At 30.6% G+C, this 22205-nt stretch overlaps 2 protein-coding genes across 7 annotated transcripts; one reads left to right on the top strand and one right to left on the bottom strand.

The window, feature by feature from the left end:
• Window positions 1-630: 630 nt before the first annotated feature.
• On the bottom strand, window positions 631-13409 carry LOC141450403 (solute carrier family 53 member 1-like). Of its 4 annotated transcripts, XM_074120798.1 has the most exons (11): window positions 13320-13409; window positions 13055-13232; window positions 9917-10070; window positions 9581-9837; window positions 9237-9498; window positions 8423-8793; window positions 8165-8312; window positions 5479-5673; window positions 4128-4294; window positions 2968-3101; window positions 631-2517 (listed from the first exon to the last, which is right to left on the bottom strand). In XM_074120798.1, the coding sequence occupies exons 2-11, from the start codon at window positions 13121-13123 to the stop codon at window positions 2280-2282; spliced, it is 1995 nt and encodes a 664-aa protein (XP_073976899.1). In that variant the 5' UTR covers window positions 13124-13232; window positions 13320-13409; the 3' UTR covers window positions 631-2279. The 4 variants fall into 4 exon arrangements, with proteins under 4 accessions (XP_073976899.1, XP_073976900.1, XP_073976901.1 ...); XM_074120799.1 differs by lacking the exon at window positions 13055-13232 and having other exon boundaries at window positions 13320-13399; XM_074120800.1 differs by lacking the exons at window positions 13055-13232; window positions 13320-13409 and adding an exon at window positions 12079-12418.
• On the top strand, window positions 12513-21593 carry LOC141450421 (protein phosphatase inhibitor 2-like). Of its 3 annotated transcripts, none has more exons than XM_074120855.1 (5): window positions 12513-12881; window positions 13545-13664; window positions 13896-14087; window positions 15243-15334; window positions 16178-21593. In XM_074120855.1, exons 2-5 carry the CDS (start codon window positions 13549-13551, stop codon window positions 16285-16287), a joined length of 510 nt encoding a protein of 169 aa, XP_073976956.1. In that variant the 5' UTR covers window positions 12513-12881; window positions 13545-13548; the 3' UTR covers window positions 16288-21593. The 3 variants fall into 3 exon arrangements, with proteins under 3 accessions (XP_073976956.1, XP_073976957.1, XP_073976955.1); XM_074120856.1 differs by lacking the exon at window positions 12513-12881 and adding an exon at window positions 13298-13417; XM_074120854.1 differs by lacking the exon at window positions 12513-12881 and having other exon boundaries at window positions 13424-13664.
• Window positions 21594-22205: the final 612 nt, after the last annotated feature.

Below are 22205 nucleotides of genomic sequence, written 5' to 3' on the forward strand. Positions count from 1 at the left end.
TTGTTTCCAGTTCGTCTAGATTTCTACTTTTCCGTCGCTGTCACCTACTTTTTTAGGCCGGAGTAAAATAAACATAAAGGGTTGCCATCATTTGGGAAACGAAAAGTAGTTGATTTATGTTATAAAGTGCCCATAAATGGGACTAACTTTAAAAAAAAATCGAAAGAACTGTACCTTCTTATCTTGAATCATGGTCCTCTAATTTTTTTTTTTTTGTGATGATTCTGTAAGAGAATTAAACACATCACATGAGATGATGTATCAATTTATATCAGTATTTTTGCGAGAGCTGTGTACCTACAGCTCTTCATAACGTGCCTTGCTGACTCCGTGAATGTTTGATAAAAAACTCTTGATGGGATTCATTTAAATTTTCACAGACTTTTAAGGAGTTGATGGGAGCATTGAAGAGAATCCCAAATGTCTACCATGTGTTCTCGTTTACCAAGTTGATTTGTACTTAGGCCTAAGTACTTTAATGAAGTTAAAGTCTGTCCGCCCATCAAAACAGAATTTTTTTATTTTTTATTTTTGTAATAGATCAACTACATCAAGTCATTTAGTTAACTTCTTGAAAGATAAAGTTAAAGATAATAATAAAGGAGAATGGGTGTCTTAGAAAACGCTAAATCTAGTAACCAACATCTGTTTTTAATTCTGTTTACATATTAAGTATAAATTTGAAGAGAAGACTAGAAAATAAATTAGTATCACATCTAAAAATAATAAAAAATTGACAAAAATCAGTTTTGTTTGAATATCATTTCAGAGAATTTAAATAAAGAGACCGCTTGCTCATCTAGTCAAAATACATCACAAAAGTCTATGGATATATTTTAAATTAAAATTGAATAGTCAGGCTAATTTTGCCACACAATTTAAAATTGATACATTGCATAAAAAAAAATTACTATAGTTAATTTGAGTGCTTAAAGCTAATGTCGAATTAGTAATTATGCAACACAATTTAAAAAAAAGAGAATAGAGCATTAAAAAAGAGGAATTACCGTAGTTAATCTAAGTACTTAAAGCTAATGTCTAATAACACTTACAAAAAAAAAAGCAGACAGTTGCTTCAGATCTTGCTAAAGTTAAATAAGATAAGAAATCATTTTAACATATGCTTACTAAATAATTATTAATGTCATTTCTTTAGGAGTATCTCCCACTGCTGAACTGATTGGGAGAAAAACGCAATTGTTTTAATAAAATTACTGAATTTAATGAATTAATTTAACATGTTGGGCTGAAGAATGAAAAACACAGTCAATCCGTCAAACTTTCGTAAATAGTATTCAACTGATCCCGAGATCTTTATACAAAAAAGCTTCATACAAAACTTGGTTCCACTAGTAGTGTGTCTGTCATTCCCAAAAGCGGATAATCGGAGAATTCAGGTAGAACAGTTGGATAAAAGTTGATCGTCAAAAACTGGACAAAAAAAAAGCGTACTGACTTGACAGCTGGTTTTAACGGACACCAGAGGTCGCGACTTTTTAAGTCCTTTTACATAGTACCAAGAGTATTGCACACTCATACTATGACGGATCATCCAGTACTTCTCAATACGATTCTAGTTCAAAATCTACTTATCAAAGTCACAGAAAATTTAGTAAATTTTCAAAATTTGAAAGGAGTTTACACTAGTTCTTTGTCCAATTCTCTTAAATAACTTTATGTTTATAAAAACTTCGAAGACTCCAAACTGCATTGAAATTATAAAACAATGATCTACAATGAATCCATAGACTTTTAGATTCGCTCATACAGTCAAAAAATTAAAATTCACTAATAAACATAAATAAATTCTAAGTACATATAATCTAAGTACATTTTTGCAATAAAATTATAATACAAAAAACAAAAAGTATTTTAAAGGAAAAAAGTTGAGAATTATAATAGAGTGTTTTGTCAGAAGACAATCAGTAGGAAGCGTGTCAGATTTTGAATATTTTACGAGACACATTTAAACGTAATAATACCCCATATTATTTGTGAAATGCCCATTGAAAAGGAAATTATAACCAATGCATCGCTTTAATAAACTTTACGATCGCCGGCTACATAATACTTTCTTTTCTTTTTAAATTTGATAAAATATTTCTATGTATTTGGAAAGACCCCATAAGTTCTCTTTTAATTTCTTCTACTAATTAATAAGGCACATAATATTCTCTACCTGCAAAATAAACGTAATAGTTACAACGATGTCAAATTGAATAAAAAACAAAAAATTCCCTTGAAGATAATCCATAAAAACGTAGCCTAATTATCAGATTTCAAGAAGCGTCAGGATCATCTGTTGATTCTTCAGGATCCAGCAATAATCTTGTATCTTTCTTTTTGGGTTTCTTCCGATGTCTGTTCGTCACACCATCTTCCATATCCATCATGCGTATAATGTGACCCTGATCAGATGAATCCATTGGTGCTACTGAGATATCTCTAACTGCTCTAAATTTACCGCAATTATTTAAATGTTCGTTTTCTAATCGAAAGAAATTCCACACAAATCTCCTGGAAACATAAAAATAAAAAAAAATAATTAAGGGAAAATCTAATTCTACTTTTTTTAAAAAAATTAAACAAAATGAATCATAGATTCTAAAGGAGCTACTGCCCATTAAAAATTGAATTTCTTTAAATGTTATGAGAAAAAAATATATATTTATGTATATGCTCATTATATAATATATATACAAATATATATATTACATTATACTACATTTTATTATATATAATATATTATGTATAAATATAATAAATAAATATAATATAAATATTTATATATGTTCAAATATATAAATATATACAACATACATTCATTTATTTAGTAGTTTACAATCTGTAATTTACAATTAATTGTATAAATTAACTTTAACTTGAATTTTACTTACTTAAATTTAACTTACTTTAACTTATGAACTTAATAAAATTGTGAAATGGGCCAACCTGAATTTCACTTACCTGAAAACTTCTAATGGAGAAAGAATAGCTACCATTAATTCGGCATGGATATATCCCATCTCTATAAGAGACATTGACAGCACCCAACCAAATCGCAAAACTAAATCTTCAACAATTGCAAAATAATAATAAGCCTAAAACAAAAAAAAGAAAAAGATTTTAATAAAATCAAATAAATGATTTTGGAGCAATCAGTGACTGACACACACAGGCGACTTAGGGCACTGAATTAATCATATTAAATAAAACATGTCTACATTTATTTTTTTAATTATTGCCATACAAATTAATTATGTTACAATTAATGAGCTACTAATGAAGTTAACTAAGCTGAATTAGTCATATTTTAAAGGCTTAGATGTACTCTGAGCGTGTAGCCCGCTGAACTACTCTTAGCAGCAGTAGTCAACAACAGAGTGAGTACAAAGACTGGACCCATAGCCTAAATTAAGTAAGCTTCAATCTGAATGAGGCAAAGGTTATCTCGGAATATCAAAAGGAGCCATTGGGAGGGTGGGAATATAAGGAACTTTTTATCCCCGATTCTCAGTTTTTCTAAGGAATTTCCTAGAGAGCCAGCTGGTTACAGTGCTCTCTGCCAACTACACAAAAAACTATAACAAAAATCTTGTGGGAACACTTACACATCTTTCTTAGACTTTCTTGAAACTTGGAAATTATACTCTAGTGTAACATATTTTCTCTATAATAAAAACAAACTGATGAAACATGTGAAATGTCATAGCTTCCCCAAAATCAAACAGAAATCAATACTACCAAAGACAAAATATAAAACTAAGTGATTGACCTAAGATAACTGAGACAAAGTTCAACTGAAGCTCTTTGATGATGCTTAGAAAATTAAAACGAAAGAGAACATTTCATACTTCATAAATTTTATACATATTAACACTCAACAAATTAAAAATCATTGTATAGTGTATAGATAAATGTTAACTTGGTAAATAGTAAGTACTATGTATTAGAACGAAACGCTGTGATTATGAAATAATTTTGAAAAAATAATTTATACCATAAACACTTTTTTCCCTCTTATGAATAAAAATATTCAAAACTTATAAATTAAGGTTTTTTAAACAACCAAAGAACTTAATCATTAGTAGTAGCTATTTACTTGCTAAAATTCACTTTGTACTCACATTGTATGAATATACAACTTCTTCCCTGAGAAATTTATTGTCACCAGCTTTATTATCGAATAATCCCCAGTCCATTTTAATGTCCCAAGTGTAAGAGTAGCATGTACTTATAATAGAGGCGAAAATCCAAAGATAGAAATATGGATTTTCAGATATTGCATATTTTTCTGAAATAAAAATTTAGATATAGTAAAAATAAATAATTACTTTCAAATATCATTATTAGTCAATATAATAATTAATAATAATAATGTCAAAGTTGGGTGTTTTTCAACATTACGCTTTTTCGTGCAGTTTTTGACGATCAACCCTTATACAACTGTCCTACCGGACAGTTTTAATAAAGAGAAGGGGATTAACTATGAGGTTAGCGTATTCTATTCCCACGCGGAGGACCCATGTTGGAATCCAGTTGCTAACCCTTTTTATTTTCTATTTCTAGGAGCTTCATATCGCACAGCTACCTCTCTTTCATACAGATCTCTCCACTTAAGGGAATAAACGTTAATCAACCCTCATACTTAACTTTTTAAACCGTAAGCTTTGTTAAGGAGATAGTTAATGATATATAGAAGGTTAAATATTGGAGGTTTTCAGATTTGTTCAAATTTCAAACCACTATACCTCTATTCGTATTCTTTCAATGAATTCTACACCGATTCTTAGAGAAAAGTTAGCTCAGTAACTAGTATATATTTCAATGTAAGTAAAGTAAGTAAAGTAATCGCCTATTTTTTCAGGCGGGGCTTAACGTCCAACTACCATTTACTAGGTGTCGTGGACGGAATTCCAATGTTTTAATGATAATAGGTGCTGAGATATTGAAAGTTAAATATTAGAGGTTTTCCAATTCTTCAAATTTCAAACCTCTATATCTCTCGTTGTATTGTTCGGATTTCAATGAATTCTTTACTAAATTGTAGCGAAAAGTTAGCTCTATAACTGGTATAAACTGCAATGTTTTAGTGATAATAGGGAATGAGAAATAATAATAATTGTTATCATTATTATTTTTTTTTTTTTTTTTTTTTTTTTGGCGCATCAACAGCTGAGGTCATTAGCGCCCGGAGCTTTTTCCAGTGCACTGCCGGCCTCCGGACAGTGTTCTCTCGTTACAGACAACACTGTCCATCACCGGACAGTGAGCTGTAAGAAGCTCCTAGGAAGAGAAAATCTAAGGGTCAGCTGCTGGATTCGAACCCGGGACCTCCGCGTGGGAGTCCAGTATGCTAACCTCATAGCTAATCCCTTCCCTTGTTATCATTATTGTTATTATTTTTATTATAACAATAGCAATAACTTTAATAACAATAATAATAATAATAAACCAATTGTCGTTAGCTTAACTTACTGTTAGTGATTAAGTAAAGATGTGAAAAAGTCAATACAAAGAATGATGTAGCATATTTAGCTGCATTGGCCAAATGTGGAAATCGTTCTTTCGTGTCACGATATCGTCTTAAACATTGTGCAAACCTAAACCAAGCTGGTAGGCAAGCAATGAAAAGTCTCATAAATTGCCATTTTGTCATACATATCTGCGGGTCTGAAATTGTATTGCATTTCCTGTAATTTACAAAATGGTAAAAACATGTCTATCAACAATTGAAATCTACCATCTAAACAATAATAAAATACCTAACGACTATACAATTATACAGATCCATGAGGATTATCTAATAAGTAAAGGTATAAGTATTTTAATATATTGCACTAAACTCAACTCAATATCAAATGTTTTAGATTACGTTAAAATTTATTTACGACTGCATTTTATTTATTAACTTTTTGTGAACAATAAAAAAAAACTAGTGTGAACATCGCACAACTTTCTCTTTCTGCAAATCTGTGAGAAAATTGCATTCTTGCAGATTTTTGATTTTGGGCTTTTTCCTTTCTCCTTTGTGATACCTGCTTTGAGATCCATTAAATACAAAAAAGTGGTTGTTACAAATATTGGTGTATGAATGTGAGCTTTTATGTGGAGGCAAAACTCAAAAGACATAAAATCATAAAAAGTTCTACAGCCGACTAATTTTTTTGCCCCAGTAAAATTAGTTCAAAATAAAAATGTAACCTTCATAAATTTTATAAAATAACATTACTATTAGGAATAGTTCAAAACCATTAAAGCGTTTATTGGAAATAGTTCTAATTGTCAGTGCAATTCTTGAAATCGTTATATAAAGATAATGGCGCCCGGAGCTTTTTCTGAGTACTGCCGGACTCTAAATGCTTTCTCGCAACAAACCATATTGCTGCTATGCTGTACGATGTATTGTAGTCGCTGCTATCAAGAGAAAAACGAAAAGTAATCCTCCTGGATAAGAATCCGGGAACCCCAGCACACTCATCCACTGCGCTACGAAAAGATTACTAGAAAGATTACTGGTTACGCTGGCCGGAGTACTTATGTATATAGGTCTAGCAAAAAAATTTGTAAATCGACAAATCAATGTACTTACTAATCGCACTACTATTGGAGAGTAGTTTCCTGTGGGCGTGGCAAGGGATTTAATTAATATAAATAAATAAAAATGATAAGAACCAAATTTTTTTAACTTGTTCGTATGATTGGACTATACAGGTAGATAGACTTATATACTATTTCCTATTAAAATTATCTTTACCGGATATTATCTTAGAGTTAGCGGGCCAGATTCAACGATGTTTGGAAAAGTCGTCACAGGCCGTATACGTAAAATCACTACACGGACCGGTTTCGGCCCTCGGGTCGTAGATTGCACATGTCTGAGCTAAGGCAATGCCTTACTAAACATCTGGATTTACACAAGAAGAAGAAGAAGAAAAAAAAAAAAGGTTAAAATTAAAAAATTCCTTAGCCAGGTAATTTGAAATAAATTCTACGTTTACTAAGATTCATATACTGCAATCACACAATTTTAGACATTCTATCAATCAAAACTAAGACAGAAATTTTGGAACCATCCTATGTTCTATCCAAAACATTATAAGTATTAAATGAACCCCATTCCGCATGATTAAGAACTTACTTTATGTATTTCAGTTCATCCCAAGCAAATTTCACAATCAAGCATACATTACAATAACTTAAAATAAAAAGTGTTAGTGCTGTAAAATTGTATTTTCCAAACTACCAAAGCTAAGGGATTAGGTCAAAAAATATTGGATCTTTGTTAAATATTTCAAGTGATTAGCTTCTAATTAGGCTCCACTTCTAGCCATCACAAAACAGTTGTCAAAAAATTAGTTACTTTTATTAATTTTTTGTAGACTGTCCATTCATAACTTCTCCTCAGCTCCCAAAAATAGTATAGTAGCCAATCGTAGCCCGAAGGTTTAGATTGCGGACGAAGAGTACGAGCGGGCTGTGTAAATCTCTTGTACATGCACTTTTTCACAATCAGAGGTTCAGAGGCTCCAACCAAGGCGATCATCTAGCATATGAGTAACAAGAGGACCTCCCACACAGTGTTCGCGAAGTACATTATATTGTTAAAAAGAATGTATAAGAGTAAAAAGAACGTATTTTTAAGACAGGGCAGGTTAGGAAATCACTCACAGTACTAATCATGACGTCGTTAACTCAGAGAGATCCTCCCTCGAAGTTTCTGTAACGATTCTATAACCGCTTATTACGCGTTATCGTGAGAAGTTGCACGTGTGAAAGCTTCCTTAGGACCGCTGGTTTATGTTACGATACAAAACCATTTCAAGAATCACTTCACTCCATTTCTGCATACTTCTAGCAAGTACTTTTATAGTTTATAGCAAGTAATCAAACACTCCATTACCCTTTTAGATGAAAATTCCAACATTTTTTCCAACCAAGAACATAAAATAAACACATAATTCCAAACAAAATACCAAAACGTATTTACAAACTTGTAAAAAGGTGAGAATAAGCAATTATTATTTAAATTGATTAAGCTGCACTTACTTTTTTTCCATTAATAATGAATTAAATATTAGAACTCCGTCTACCAAGACATTTCTGATATTTCAATCCGACATCATTTAACAAATACAAAAAAAAAATGCAGGCAAATATTTACCCATTGCTACGTCCCAGTTATCAATTTTTATATAATAGCAGACAAAGAAGACTAAATCAACCATGGCGGGCACGAGACTGGTTAGTTGATCAGCGAGCCAAAAATCAGCAAAACCAACATAGAAGAACGGAGATGCAATGATACGTCCCTTACAAAAATTTGTGAATAAATAATAAGTTAATGATTCAATAATAAGTTAATGCACAATTACTTTCACAAAAGTTCATTCATTTGATAAAACTTATATTTTATACTTACCAACACCCTGAGCGCCCAAAATCTTGCTTCATGTCTCATGGTTTTTGTAGGATTAAATAAAAATGCTGCCATTATAACCATCAAGGCCAGTGGGCTGACGAAAGCAGGTATGCCTAGTACATCGGAGTATATAAAACAAAGTACACTTAACGCCCAGATGACGCCAAATATTGCTGCCATTTCCATTATATGTTGTTCGGATAAATGATTTCTAGGGTCAAGTTCAAAAATGAGTACATGATTAACTCCGGATGATCTCCAACCATAAACATTGACGCCCATTAAGAAAATAAATTCCACTAGAAGTAAAGGACATCTAAATAAACGTAAAGGTACTTTCCAGTCTCCTTTGGCAGGAAGGTAGGCAAAACCTGAAATTAGATTTTACATATTATACTTCCAATATATAAACATGTCAAGTATGCTTTGATTTGGTGTGCCGCGTCTAACATAACGATCTCAGAAGTTACCTGTATTTTACAGCTAACTAGCAAGCTGAGCATTTACCCGATTTGAAGTGCTTATAAGTATTTTTATTATTAACTTTAAAGTTTTCGGAACCAGTTGTAAGGGCAACCAATAGGTAATGTAAAGGCGAGAATTATATAATAAGAACTCTCATTTATATGTCTCAAAGAAACGGAAAGACTTAATTCAAGTCAGATTTGCCCGGAATTTTTCTTCGCCCTTTCTAGAAGAGATTTCTACTTGTTACCGAAAATTCTTAACACGAAATTACTGTATGATTTATGTAGAAAGGCACACAACTTCAATAACTTCAGTTTTGAAGCGTTTAAAGAAACAATTTCTTTACCTGAGAGGATGACGGCTACGAGTAAAACTACAAAAGAACCAGAAAAAAGTCCAACTTTAAATGTGGTCCAAGGACTTTGTTTTTCGCCAAGAGGAGGGACTCGCAATCTTTTCATTGCACGCTGCCTATCCCCACCTTCCAGATCGTTGGTGACCGTTGTTTCTGTTTCATTTATTAACCTACCTATGTCTTTATTTGTATGAAAATGAGATGTAGCGACATTCTCATTTTGCCATTTGGCACCTGCATCCACATTCAATAACTGCAGAAAGAGAAAATCCTATATTATTAATCAAAATCAACAATTTTAAAAAGACGTACATATACAATGAAATAGAAGTAACCTTATCATGTTTTTTCAAAATTTTCCTAAACCCTGTGAAATTGAGATTTTGATAATTCTGGAGAAGAATTAAGCTTAAATAGAATTCACTAAACGCTAGTTTCAGTTCTTGCAGTTTTCTGGCAGGTACATCACTTTTTTGAAGAAGTTTGGGAGGATTTCTAAAAAAACCTTTTTTTCCTTTATATTCATTTTCCAGCGCCTCACTTAATTCACTTCTTAAATTAGCATATTTTCTAGTAGCTTCTGCCATTTTTTCTGCAGGCAAAAATTAAAATATGAATAAGTAGTATTAACTTGAAAAGTTTTTTATTTAAAGAACGAAAATAAAAATTACCAGAGAAGAAAGTGTTAATTTTTGCTAACTCCTTGTCGCAATAATGGAAGAAACGTTCGTCAAACTTTGCAAAGTGTCGCGTAAGAAATTCTGGCTCAACATGTTCCGCTGAAGGCGCTGTTTCCACTGCTTCGTATAACATTAATTTCATTTCCTGCAATAAAAAAAAATGTAGTAGTACATTTAATAAAAAGAAAAAATCTATTTATTTATTTAAGAAGTGACTACGAAGTTGAAAATACGAAAAGAATCTGTTACAGTGAAAGGTCTACTATGTATTCTTACTTTAGCACGCTAAACTTATCACATAGATTATAGTGTACAAGAGAACAAAATTTTATATTAATACGTTGTTTACAGAGGAAGATAAAGCGGGCGCAATTTCAGACCGAGTAATGACCAAAAAAATTTCAACTCTCAATATCTTCTTAATCTATATATCTGTGCACATGAAACTATAGCCCCTAACTTAGTAAAGTATAGTTCAGCGAACTTTTTGAGCTCGGCGTGTCAAAATTTTGAAAAACCCTCACTTAACTCCGGTGCCGTGTCACATGTAGAAGAGTTCATAATGTTTTATATTTGCAACCATATTTTTGAAAAAAAGATGTATTAAATGACCCACTTTATGATCATTGATCTGAGAAATGTTTTCCAGATTCTTATTCTCAATAAATACCGCAATTTCTTCGAAGTACTCCACAAATCGCTATATTATTTAAAACTATACAGTAATTTTTTGTTTCTGTCGAGCGTGTCATAGGTTCGCCATCACAGATGTTGACAGTTACAGATAAGCGGTAACCAGAAGTTTTCCTGAAAAACTTAAGCTCGAAACTACTTCTAGATAGGACAAAATTAAAGGTGAGAACCAAAAAAAAAGTACTACACTCAAAACAAGAGAAAAGAATATTGTTACTTAAAACTCTTATCTACTTTGATGAAAATGGGACCCTGTTAGCATTTAAAATCATTAACTTTTAGTCGTATCATGAAATAAAGAGGAAGCCCAGGCCCAACTAAGGCTGCAGCGCCATTTAGTAACAGTAGTAACCATGAAATATAACAGTCAAATACTTCAAAGAAAGAATCAGTAAAACAAGACAATAGTTGTTTTTACAAGAGACTTGAACAAACAGAAAAGCTTTAAAATTGTTTTTTAATTTGCTCAAGTCCAGAAGACATTATTTTCAATTTTAAATCATTATCAAATGAAAAAAGCTGTTCTAAACTTTTTTTTACTAGTTATACACAATTCGTAAAACTTATTAGGCAGACACATACCTACCCAGTACTTAAAATAACTAGACCTAACTAATAACTAATTTTAGTAAATCTAAAATCCAGAGAATGTAACCAAACCTTGTATCAGATAGAAATGTCTCATGTAGATTTTTAAACAACGCCCTCAAAATGCAATCGCCTGCTTCGCTCAGGAGTTTCACTAGTAGATCCAGAAGGGGAACGACTCTACATTCGGTAAGCGAACAGAAAAGCTGAAACAGAGTTCCAGTCAAGAGGTCCCGCTTTCGGAACCTGCAGATTCCAAAAGGAACCAACTACGATTTAGAAATCACGGCAACGTCTTTAGTATTTGACCAGATACAAGAAAGTAGAAACAGTCAAGTGGTTCCAACGGTAGCCTTTAAGACTGCAATAGTTGCACCGCTAAACTGCAATACCCAGACAGCAAGATAACAAAAAAAAAAAAGGCATTCGATATACCTACATCTATTCCAGCATTGACAACTGTCTTAATAACCCAACAAGCCAGAGAACCATCAAATGTAATATAATTCTACTATACCACTAATTCTACTAATAATATACTGAGCACTAGAAATCAGTAAAAATCCTTCACAAAAAAGAGACTGTGGTCATTACATTGGACTTAATCACACTATACAGCTCCTGACACTACCAAGAATAGTAAACCACCTGAAGTCCCTGAACTTTCTACTTCTACTTCTTCTTCTAGGTGTCAAACTTTGCCACATAAGCAATGTTTCATCTCTTGATCCGGAGTTCTATAAATTTACAAAGAAACAACTCATTCAATCTCTTTATGTTAGCAGCAACTCATATAAGAGAGTTACGCATGAAAAAAATGCGAGATTTTAAAAGTTTCTGATTTTATAAAGAGAAACTTAAGACATAGGTACCAAGAATCAAGTTGAAAGTTCCTTCTTGATAGCGATTTGCATTTTGATTCGATTATGAGAAATATAAATGTCCATTAAAAATACAAAACCGTAGTAAGATAATAAAATAGCCAGATTCGTTAATTCATTACTCCAATTAAGACAGCTTCTTTTCAATCACTGAAGCCCTTAATATCGATGAAGTGGAGACAAAGTATGGACTCCACACATATTTTAAGTTAAACCACTGACTTGGAGGGCAAACTGATTCAGAGAGAAGTTCCATAACAACTACAAGAGAAACTAAGAGGATATGCGAAAAAAATTATCTTTCTCATATATATTGTCTTATAAACACAAGCAAAACAGATATAAACTCTTGTTATTTATTCAATCAAACAATTACTTATTTACCCCTACAGACCATATGGTTACGTTCAGGTGATGTAATGTTCAGAATTGAAAAAGTAAATAGATTCGTCAACGTTTACGGAAAAGATTGCTTTATTTTTCAACATTCCAATACGCCAACTAGGTATGTAAACAAATAATACATTTTAGTGGGCGACAATGACGTATAAATAATTCATAAATTCTGGAGGATGGAATTGAGATCCTGGGCCGCTTCCAGCCAAAACAAGAAAAAAAAACCATAATTAAAATGTTACAATCATTTGACTCGACAAGATAGTTTCTAAGCTACCAGTCCTAAATCAAACTCTGATTTCAATGATTGTTGGTTACATATTTTGTTTTAATTTTGAATAAGATAAACCACTGACTTGGAGGGCAAACTGATTCAGAGAGAAGTTCGATAAAACTATGTAAGTAATAATTACGTCAACTTTATAGAAATAATGCAAATAACAAAAGCACGTACAAGTATTATTTTCTGAGATCATGCAAACATTAACGTCATTACTATATATTTGTGAAAATTTAAAATGCCTTTCCCTGAAAAGCTACATCCAAAACTAGAATGTAACATAGAATGTACCTCATAGTTGATATACTGTTTCCTCCATTCTGGAGTTATATGAGCTGCTAAGTGTTCAGTGAACTTCATTTTCTTAAATAAATTAATACAACTTTGATTTCAATTTTTTTTAGTTAGAAATATTAACGAATAAAAAATCCATTTAACCTCAAATTACATTAACTCCCATATCAGATACCTATAACAATAACTAATTGTAACCTTCTTTATTAATTTTACTAAAAGTAATTCACATAATTAAAGTAATTTTAATAAAAGTATTTACCTTGAAGTTTGCATAAAAATAATTATTATTACAAAGTACATAAGATATAATTATTGTAACTTAGATATCTGAAGTGAAAGAAACTATAACCATAACTTGTAAGGTTACCTGATAGTAATTGTATAATATAAATGTTTATATTGAATTACCTCATTATTTTAAATTACATTACTTATACTTGATAGATTCCTGTTTCTAACAGTTGCAAATAAATGCGTTTTTCAGAAATATGAACGTTGTAATGGATGAAAAAGGGAATGATCCTATGGAAAATCTTAAAAAGAAGCCTACTAAAAGTATTTTAAAATCATCTTCAAGTTTTGAAGTTCCAGATGGACCTTCCGGGTAAAGTTTGCTATAATTACATTTAATATTAATGAGAAACCAATGCGAATCACAATTGCTTTCATTCAGTGATAATGAGTTACTGAGTTTCATAAAACAAAGCATCTTCGATGGTGAAAATTGCGTAACCATTAAAGTTCACTTTGTTTTAATAGTTCATATTATTTCTCAGCCTTAAAAATAAGTCGTTGTTCATCAATAAATTAACACGAGGCTTTTCTTTAATTAAAGATCTAATCGAAGAGCCAGCAGATCAAAGGAACCTAAAGGTACAAAGTGGGATGAATTGAATATATTGGAGACTTTACATCCACCGGGTAAGGATTATGGCCATATGAAAATAGAAGAACCAAAAACGCCTTTTGAAAGAACTTTATCGGAAGACACAATTGACACGTTGGATCCAAATATTTTAGCTGAAAAGTAAGTGCACATCACAGATATTCTAGACCTCATCCTAACTTATTTTCCGAAATTCTAAATCCATAGGTTTGTTTAGGACCGTACCAAGAAGATTTTTTATATTATCGAAATTATATATTAAATGATTATTTAAGATTTAAAAAGAAAATAGAATAAATATTCTGTTGACAAAAACTTTCTTGTAGATATGCTGAAAATTAGAGTTAAAGCTTAAATTTAATTATAGTTTCTATAATCATCATCTTATAGACATTAGAGGTACTTTCAGTAGAAGACTGTATTAATTTTGTGTCGTGAACCGGCAAAACTGATTTCAAGTGTTGCGAACAAGTCAACCAGGCATTGTATATGATTTTTTTTATTAATTTATTATTTTTTTCTAATTAATCATGATAATAACTATGATAATTTGCTTTCTCAGTGCACTACCAATCCTCAGATTGTATTCACTTCTTTGCAGACGATACTTACCATCTCCGAACAAACTGTAGAGGGCCGGCAAGAAACTTGTTGAGCGGAAAAGTGTAAAAGCACTGTGAATGTAATCTATTTTTTGATAGAAAATTGTCGTAACTCAATTTCTTTTCAAAATTTAAACGCAAAATTACCTCTTTTATGTAATAGTTATTTGAAATTATCTTTTCGCTACGCCTACGAACGTAAAGAAATTTTTTCATTTACATTTCACTCCTTTTCTTTTTAAAACTTAAACGCAAAATTCTTTTTAACGTGGTAAAGTTATTTGAAATTGCCTTTTCGCTGCACTTACGAAGTGTTTCAAGGCGATGAAGAATTTCCTTTATTGCCCGCTTCTGAGAGTAAACAAAACATTGAAAATAGATAACGTGCTAGACAGAGCATCAGGAACATGATATTGACAAGAATCATTCAGAAGTGGACTTATAAAAAATCAAATAAACAAAACAAAATTTAACTAGATCTTAGTAATTAGATTTTGCTTAGAATTACATTTCAAGCTCATCCATCCTGTTTCATTTACTGTACTTTTTTTTGTCCATAATGTACTCCTCTATTTAAATTTCACTTTGTAATTCTTCTATAGTTTTTATTTTATAATTTAGATATTTTGTATTAAACTTTCACTTTTCTTATTTATATTTAATTAACAAGTTTAATTTTTGATGTTCCGTATAGAATAGTTCAGAGTTGTAATCAAAGCCCTAAAGATACCTGTAGCAGTCATTCTTTATCTGATTCTGAAGAGGAATTAAGTCCAGAAGAAAGAGGTAAGCATCCTTTAAATATAAGACGTTTTTTGGTAAATTGTGCGTTAACTATATTTTGCTAAATTTAATTGAATTATTTCTTTATTTCTGAAATGTACATTGATATGTAAATGCGTGGTCTTCCAAATTGTTATTAAATCAATTAGCACCCTAAGTCAAGGCATTCAGCCTAATGTGACTTATTCTAGAGACCTAAATTCTGCCTATGACAAGCGTAAGAAATCTTTGATCTCTAAATCCCTTTGCAATCCATAGGGCGAAGACTTCATCCGAAAAAACTCAATCTGGAACTTACCTAATAATCCTAGATTCGAGAATCTTAGGTAATTAGTAATTCAATGTTTCCACCAACCTACAATTAATTTCAGACTTTTTCTACTCTTACTCTATTCTAATATCTTTTCTATATTTATATGATTGACCATCCAACATGCCCAGGAGTAACTACCCAAACAGCTAATTACGTTATGCCCTCCTTAGGAAGAGATACTTCGTAACTTTCTGGTTGAATCGTTCGATAGACTTCGTACTCTGTTGGTCTCTTTCCTGTGTTTCTCCCACTCTCATATTTTCCTGAGCAATTTCAAAGAAATGTCATTTGAGCTATTGCTTTTAAATGTCATCCGTCTTCGTACTTAAAATTTCTTGTTTTGTCAAAGCATTTTATCTGAAATTTATCACACTTCAAAACTACGCTTCATAAAAATGTATAACTTTGCTTGCTCCAAGTAGAAATTATTTTGAATATAGTACAGAATAATTTGATTTTACCTGCAAAGTAAAATTAAAAAAAACAAACAAATTAATTAAATAATTTCACTTCTATTATTGATTTGTCACCAGCGAAAAAGAAAGAATTTGAAAAAAGAAGAAAAGCCCATTATAATGAATTCCTTATGGCCAAAAAAGCGATGAAGGAATTAGAAGATGAGGAAGATGATGATGATGATTAAAATTCATAATTTATATTATTATTTGCTAAATTAATAAAAAATTGATAAAGGACAAAGAATAAGTGTATATATCCGCGAAATGTTTTAGTTGTTAAAATGTCCTATTTTAATTTAGTTTAGATTTTGTTTATCACTATTAATTTTGATTGAAAGATGACATTTATGTCATGGTTGTGATGAATGTGAGACTACCGTCAATATTTTATCATCAGGTGCTACTTTCATAGACAAATCTACATTTAAAATATGTGCTTTGACTAATCAAGTGGGTGAGTAGCCAATTCGTGTTTTGAAGATTTTCGTTTATTTTTTTTTTGTGCCAAATTCTTGTAATTTTTATTTAAGTATCTATTTCCATGTCTGATTATTATTTCTATTTTGCTTGAGATTAAAAATTTATTCTTTTCTATAAGTGAAAAATATAATTTAAGGTTTTAAAAATTTGTGTTTTGACCGGCCATACTTACTACCAAGACATTGAAGTTACTATAGTTTTTGTAAATTTGTGGTAGAAATTTTTAATTCCGAAAGTTAAAAGTAATTTTTTGAGTAATATTCCAGTGCACTCAATTTTTTTTATCGTGAACTTTGTCTGAAATATTGTTTGATTGAAATAATGAGTGGAATAAATCTGCGTTATTTTAATAAACTAACATAAAAATATTAATTTAATTAATATTTCAAAAGTGCCAAAAAAAAAAATTAGAAATGAGATGACTTAACGATTTGTAAAAAGTTGAGATATTTATAAAGTATGGTCGGTAATTTTTAAAAATATTTTAATTTATTCATTATTTAGGTAATTGAATTTGTGCTAGGGAAAGGGTACAATGTTGGAAATATTTTATTTTTCACAAATTCAATATTAATATATGTATAATAAAACAGAAGAGAATAGGAGGGCTCTTGATAAATTGCTTCGTTTGCTTTGGCCAATAGGATTTTCCACCAGTTAGTTTGCTGCGAATTTAGTCCTTAACTGATATCTTCACTTCCCTAAGTACGCTGCTAACGAACCGAAGCAAGTTTATTTGAGCTTGACGTTGCTCTGACATCTGGAGCAAATTGAACTATTTATTAGGACAGAATGTTGTTCCGCACTTGCTTAGAACTAACTTGGAAGTCATTAATTGACTTATTTGCAGCGTAACTGGTATTAATGGAGAAAAACAAGCTGAGACGGTCAGTATCAACATAAATAGAAATTATCTCTGCAGTTTTCACTGTAGAAACTAGAGACCAGATTATAATATTTTGCCGACTGTTTGATCGTGATTTTCTCCTCTTCCCCGTATTTGTCCGAATAGAATGAATTGTTGCAAAACTAAATCCACTACTCCAAAAGATATGGAGTGCTCATTTAACATGGATTCATACCTAGTGGCCTTAAGAAGGTTATGATATCTAGATGGAATTAAGGATCTAATTTAATAAGCGTACCATAGTGCTTATTTACTAAGTTCGAAATGATTATAGCCTATTAAACGAGATACCTCGCATTTAGTGCTTGGAGTAAGGTAATCAGTTTTAGAGGCCACCCTGCAAGAATGCCATGTTTTCATAAAGAAGTGGCTCAAGCATTTCTCCATTCAAGTTTTCAGTAGTTAATCAAGTAATTTCCAGTTCAAGATTTACCTTTTTTCTACCAAGTTCTTGAGTTCAATTAAAAAAAAAAAAATGGAGAAATCATTTGTGATGTTTTAATCACCAATAATTATTAACTCGGTTTTATTACCAAAATTATTTTAAAAAATGTCGATCTCTTTAAAAATTATTTTGACTGACTCATTTCAGAATAACAAAAAATTGTACCGTACGTATGTGTACTAAGAACATAGAAAAAATAGCAATCAATCGTGGTATTTACTGGGTTTCTTTCAAACCGAAGAGTGTATTTTATTTTTAACGCATTTGTTGATACATATATATTTTTATGTAATTAGTATTTAAATGTTTGCAATACATTGAATAGTAGTAACTGAAAAAAATTAGCTTTTTGTTAGTGAAAGAATCTTAAGGATATGTTGGAAATATTATTTTTAGTGCAGAATTAACCCCATCCTAATTTTGATAATTATTTATTTATAACTGAATTAATACTGCTTCTTGGATCAGTGTAAATTCTAGTGAATCTTGGTTTTGTGAATAGTGATAATTCAATGTATGTACTCAATTATGCATGAATGAAAAAGAAAATAATAAATTAATTTTACAATAAATGGTTTTGTAAACGAATCTGTGAAAATCTAAACAAAACTAGAGTTATTAAATGTGAAGAAATTCTTTCTTTCCAATTTTTTAGGTTGCACTTGAACTGTTCAACAAAATTACCGCTCCATTCTTATTATTAGTTATTTATTTTTTTCTAAAGAAAGTTATTCAGTTTGTCGTTAACATAATTCTTCCTTCTATACAATGATGAGTCGGAATTTCTTTATGAACAATTTACTGCCCAATTCTGGACGAACTTCGAATTTCATCCCGTCCTTATTTGCCATCCGAATTCACCTTAGTGAAACTGCTCTCGATCTCATAACTATCTCTTAAATTCTCTTCCCCAGTTTAAAACTCAAGGTTTTTTAATTTTAGAGGCTCGAACAATAAGACAGTCTATTCGCTTTTTGGACAAATTTCAGTGCAGCTGAGCAAATCCAGGTGGTAATTAATTACTCTTGTTTTCATCGAAGCCTGCTGCAATCATGCTTTACTTCTTCTATTTAAAGATTTCAAAACGAAACCTATGTGACCTCTTCCAAATTGATTATCAGATGAAAAATGATTAGCAAATTGATTAGAAATACGTGAATTGTTATCGTGTAATCTTTCTATTTAATTCATTAATAGCAATGGATTCCGTTACCATCCTGATGTTAAGAGTACGGCGAGTGGTTAATCACGTACGGAGCTGCTGAGTTCGCTGTTAGATTATAGAGAAAGCTCGGGTAAATGTTTCCAACTTTGAAACAGCTCTTATCTTTTGAATGTGCTAGATCGTTCGTTGACCTTTAAAGAGAAAATACAAGACATAATTCGCGTTTTAATAAACACCAAGTGGATTGTACAGCTCGCCAAACATATTGGACCAATTAATTAGGCCGATGGATTGCCAATGTATGCAAATATTGGCTAGGCTTCTACTGTATGTGTTAGTTTATATGATCGGGTTGGCTATTTGAAATATATTCTGATATATAACAGAAACAGAAAATAGTTCGCATTCTTGGTTCTAAAATGTTATTCACCCCAGAAGATGTTACTAAATTTTTCTTAATTTGGTCTTCCAGCTGTAGAACCTAAATTATTTAGGTTATTTTTAGCTACATATTCATGAGCCAGATTTTGGGGGGAATAGGAGCAGCCAATTCAAAGATAATAGATTTGTCCCTTAAAATCTTATTCACGCTAGAAACGGATGAAGTTTTTGTATTTTGAACTTCAGCCTTCTTTTCAAAACCGAATCATATGAAATAAGGATGGATTTGAGTCCTCTAGGCTGAATGTAACAGCTGTTTGTAACTGTACTCCGCTGCTTTTGCCTTGCTTGCCACCGGATACGTAAATTTATTTTCCAAATTGACGTTTCATCTGAAAGTATTAAAAATCTCAAAATTAAAGATTGTCTTTTAAATTCATACAAAATTCGTTTTAATTTAGATACTTGAATGACGAATGACTTCAATAAAATATCTGATCTAAAGAGCAATTCAAGAAGACAGAACTAAGTTTTTTCTAATTTAGTATGTCAGCTTTGGTGCCCAAATTTTTAAGTTATTTTTAGCATACAAAAGCAAATTCTTCCAGATAATAAAGTGCGATAATTTTGTCCAGCAGTTTATTTTTTATTTAAATAATGATGGACTTAAATTATATTTTGGCTAGTCAGCCTAATTGGTACAAATATTTAAGAAAAAATTATGATCAATCTAACGGAAACAAACTATGAACAAAGAAAATAAAAAGTAATTTGCCTCAGATAATCGAATGTAACATGTACATTTGTATAGCATGTCCTTAAATAGAGAATTAATATATATATATATATATATATTTATATATATACAAAAAAAAATACAAAATTTTTAATTAGTATTTTTAAATTGTTAAGAATTAACCATGGTATTAATAATTATTCCCAGCTTGTTAAGGATTTGAAAGCACACAAACAATTACATTGGCGATTATTATTATTATTATTATGTTTTACTGTTACATATAATGTTAATTAATGTACATATATTTATGAAAACAATTTTAATTTCTATAAAAAATATATTATGCTTAAAAAAAAATACGTAAATACGTCCAAGCTGAACATGATATTTAAAAAATATTTATTTACAAAATAGGAAGCATTTTAAAAAATATATTTTTAACGTACAAATGAAACGTTTATGTTTCGCCACTTCCTTCCTGCAAATCACGCATTATTTTTCATAATACTGTAGAATAAAATATCCTAAGCCAAAATTTAAGGCCATAATTCTGTTACAAAGATAAAAAACAACCACAAACAAACAGTGCTGAGTAAATCAATTTAATAAAAAAATGTGCTTCTTTTTTAAACGTATAATTTTATTAAATTGTATTATAAACTTTGATAGGCCGTCCATATACTCATTTTATTCCGCCATTATGCTGTGAGTTAGTTGTTTTTTTTTGCTTAATAAATGAATTTTCATGAAACAAAATAATATTTCATTTTTTATTAAATAACAAATTTCTTTAGTATACACTAGTCAATAAGCAAATCAATATTTTGGTCTTCCACAGTATCACAGGGCTGCCTCGTTACTTTGCTTCTGTTTCTAGTAATTTTATTTAAATGTTAATTGAAATTGGAGTTAAAATGGTAACATAATGGACAGGTCAGTATATAACCAAAAACAAATTTTGAACTATGAAAAGAATATATATAAATTTATTATAAATAAAAAGTAGTTTGAATGTTTTAAGTTTTGTGAAAGTTCGTCCTTCCAAAGCCTAAGTGAATGTTCAGATAATGTTTTACAAATTATTTTGGTGATTTATGTAAAAAAATTGTATGAATTGGGTTAAAAACAAAGTGTAAAAAATTAATACAATTCTTTCTTTGATATTGTAGTAGAATGTTTGTAACTCTATACTTGCAGAATATTTAATTGTATGAAACAAACTAATTTTAACTTAAGACTATTTGTCACAGTTGCATTTTTGTTTTTCTGATAAAATTGGGCGGGTCTCAATTTTGCAGAAGTTTTTTAAAATTTCATTTGTTAAAATTATGTGTTAATAAAATAAAGTGGTAGATAAAAATGTTTAGAAGTAAATTGCAAACATCTTTTTATTCCTGTTGTAAGACCATTTTAATGAGACTATTAAATAATCAGTTTTTCTATTAGTACTTAAAAAGATAAACGGTTATTAACGTCTGTTTTAAGAGCAAATATTAAATAAAGCACGGCTAATTTTTTCTTGCTAAAACTTGCTTGAATACGAATGAGTTGCTCCCAGGAATCATGTACTAGTGTTCCTACAAACTTTAACATTGATTTATTTTTCGAAAATTATTTTTTTGCAGTGGACCTCTGGAAAGGCGGCTTTCTCACCAAGCCTCGAAGAACTTAATTATTTAACATTGGTCTTCATTTTTTAGATTTAAGTTTACCTTCTTAAATTATACATCCCATTAGTTATACATTAGTAATACATTTTCGATTGGTACAAGTTCTCCATAACGTAACATTCCATAAAATATTCATAAAAATCGATTTTGTAAGAAGGGACTGGTGAAATTCAAATAATAATAATAATACTTGCGGAATTAGTTGTTTATTAAAGATAGTGATTGAATGAAAATATCTATAAATATTTGGTTTTACAATTTAAATAGAAATTGCCCACGAATAAATCATTATCGTCAATGAGTTTTTGAAACCTTG

The sequence above is a fragment of the Rhodnius prolixus genome, unplaced genomic scaffold (assembly GCF_049639745.1).
Source record: "Rhodnius prolixus isolate KJV_2025 unplaced genomic scaffold, Rpr scaffold_2, whole genome shotgun sequence".
NCBI classification, from domain to species: Eukaryota; Metazoa; Arthropoda; class Insecta; order Hemiptera; family Reduviidae; genus Rhodnius; species Rhodnius prolixus.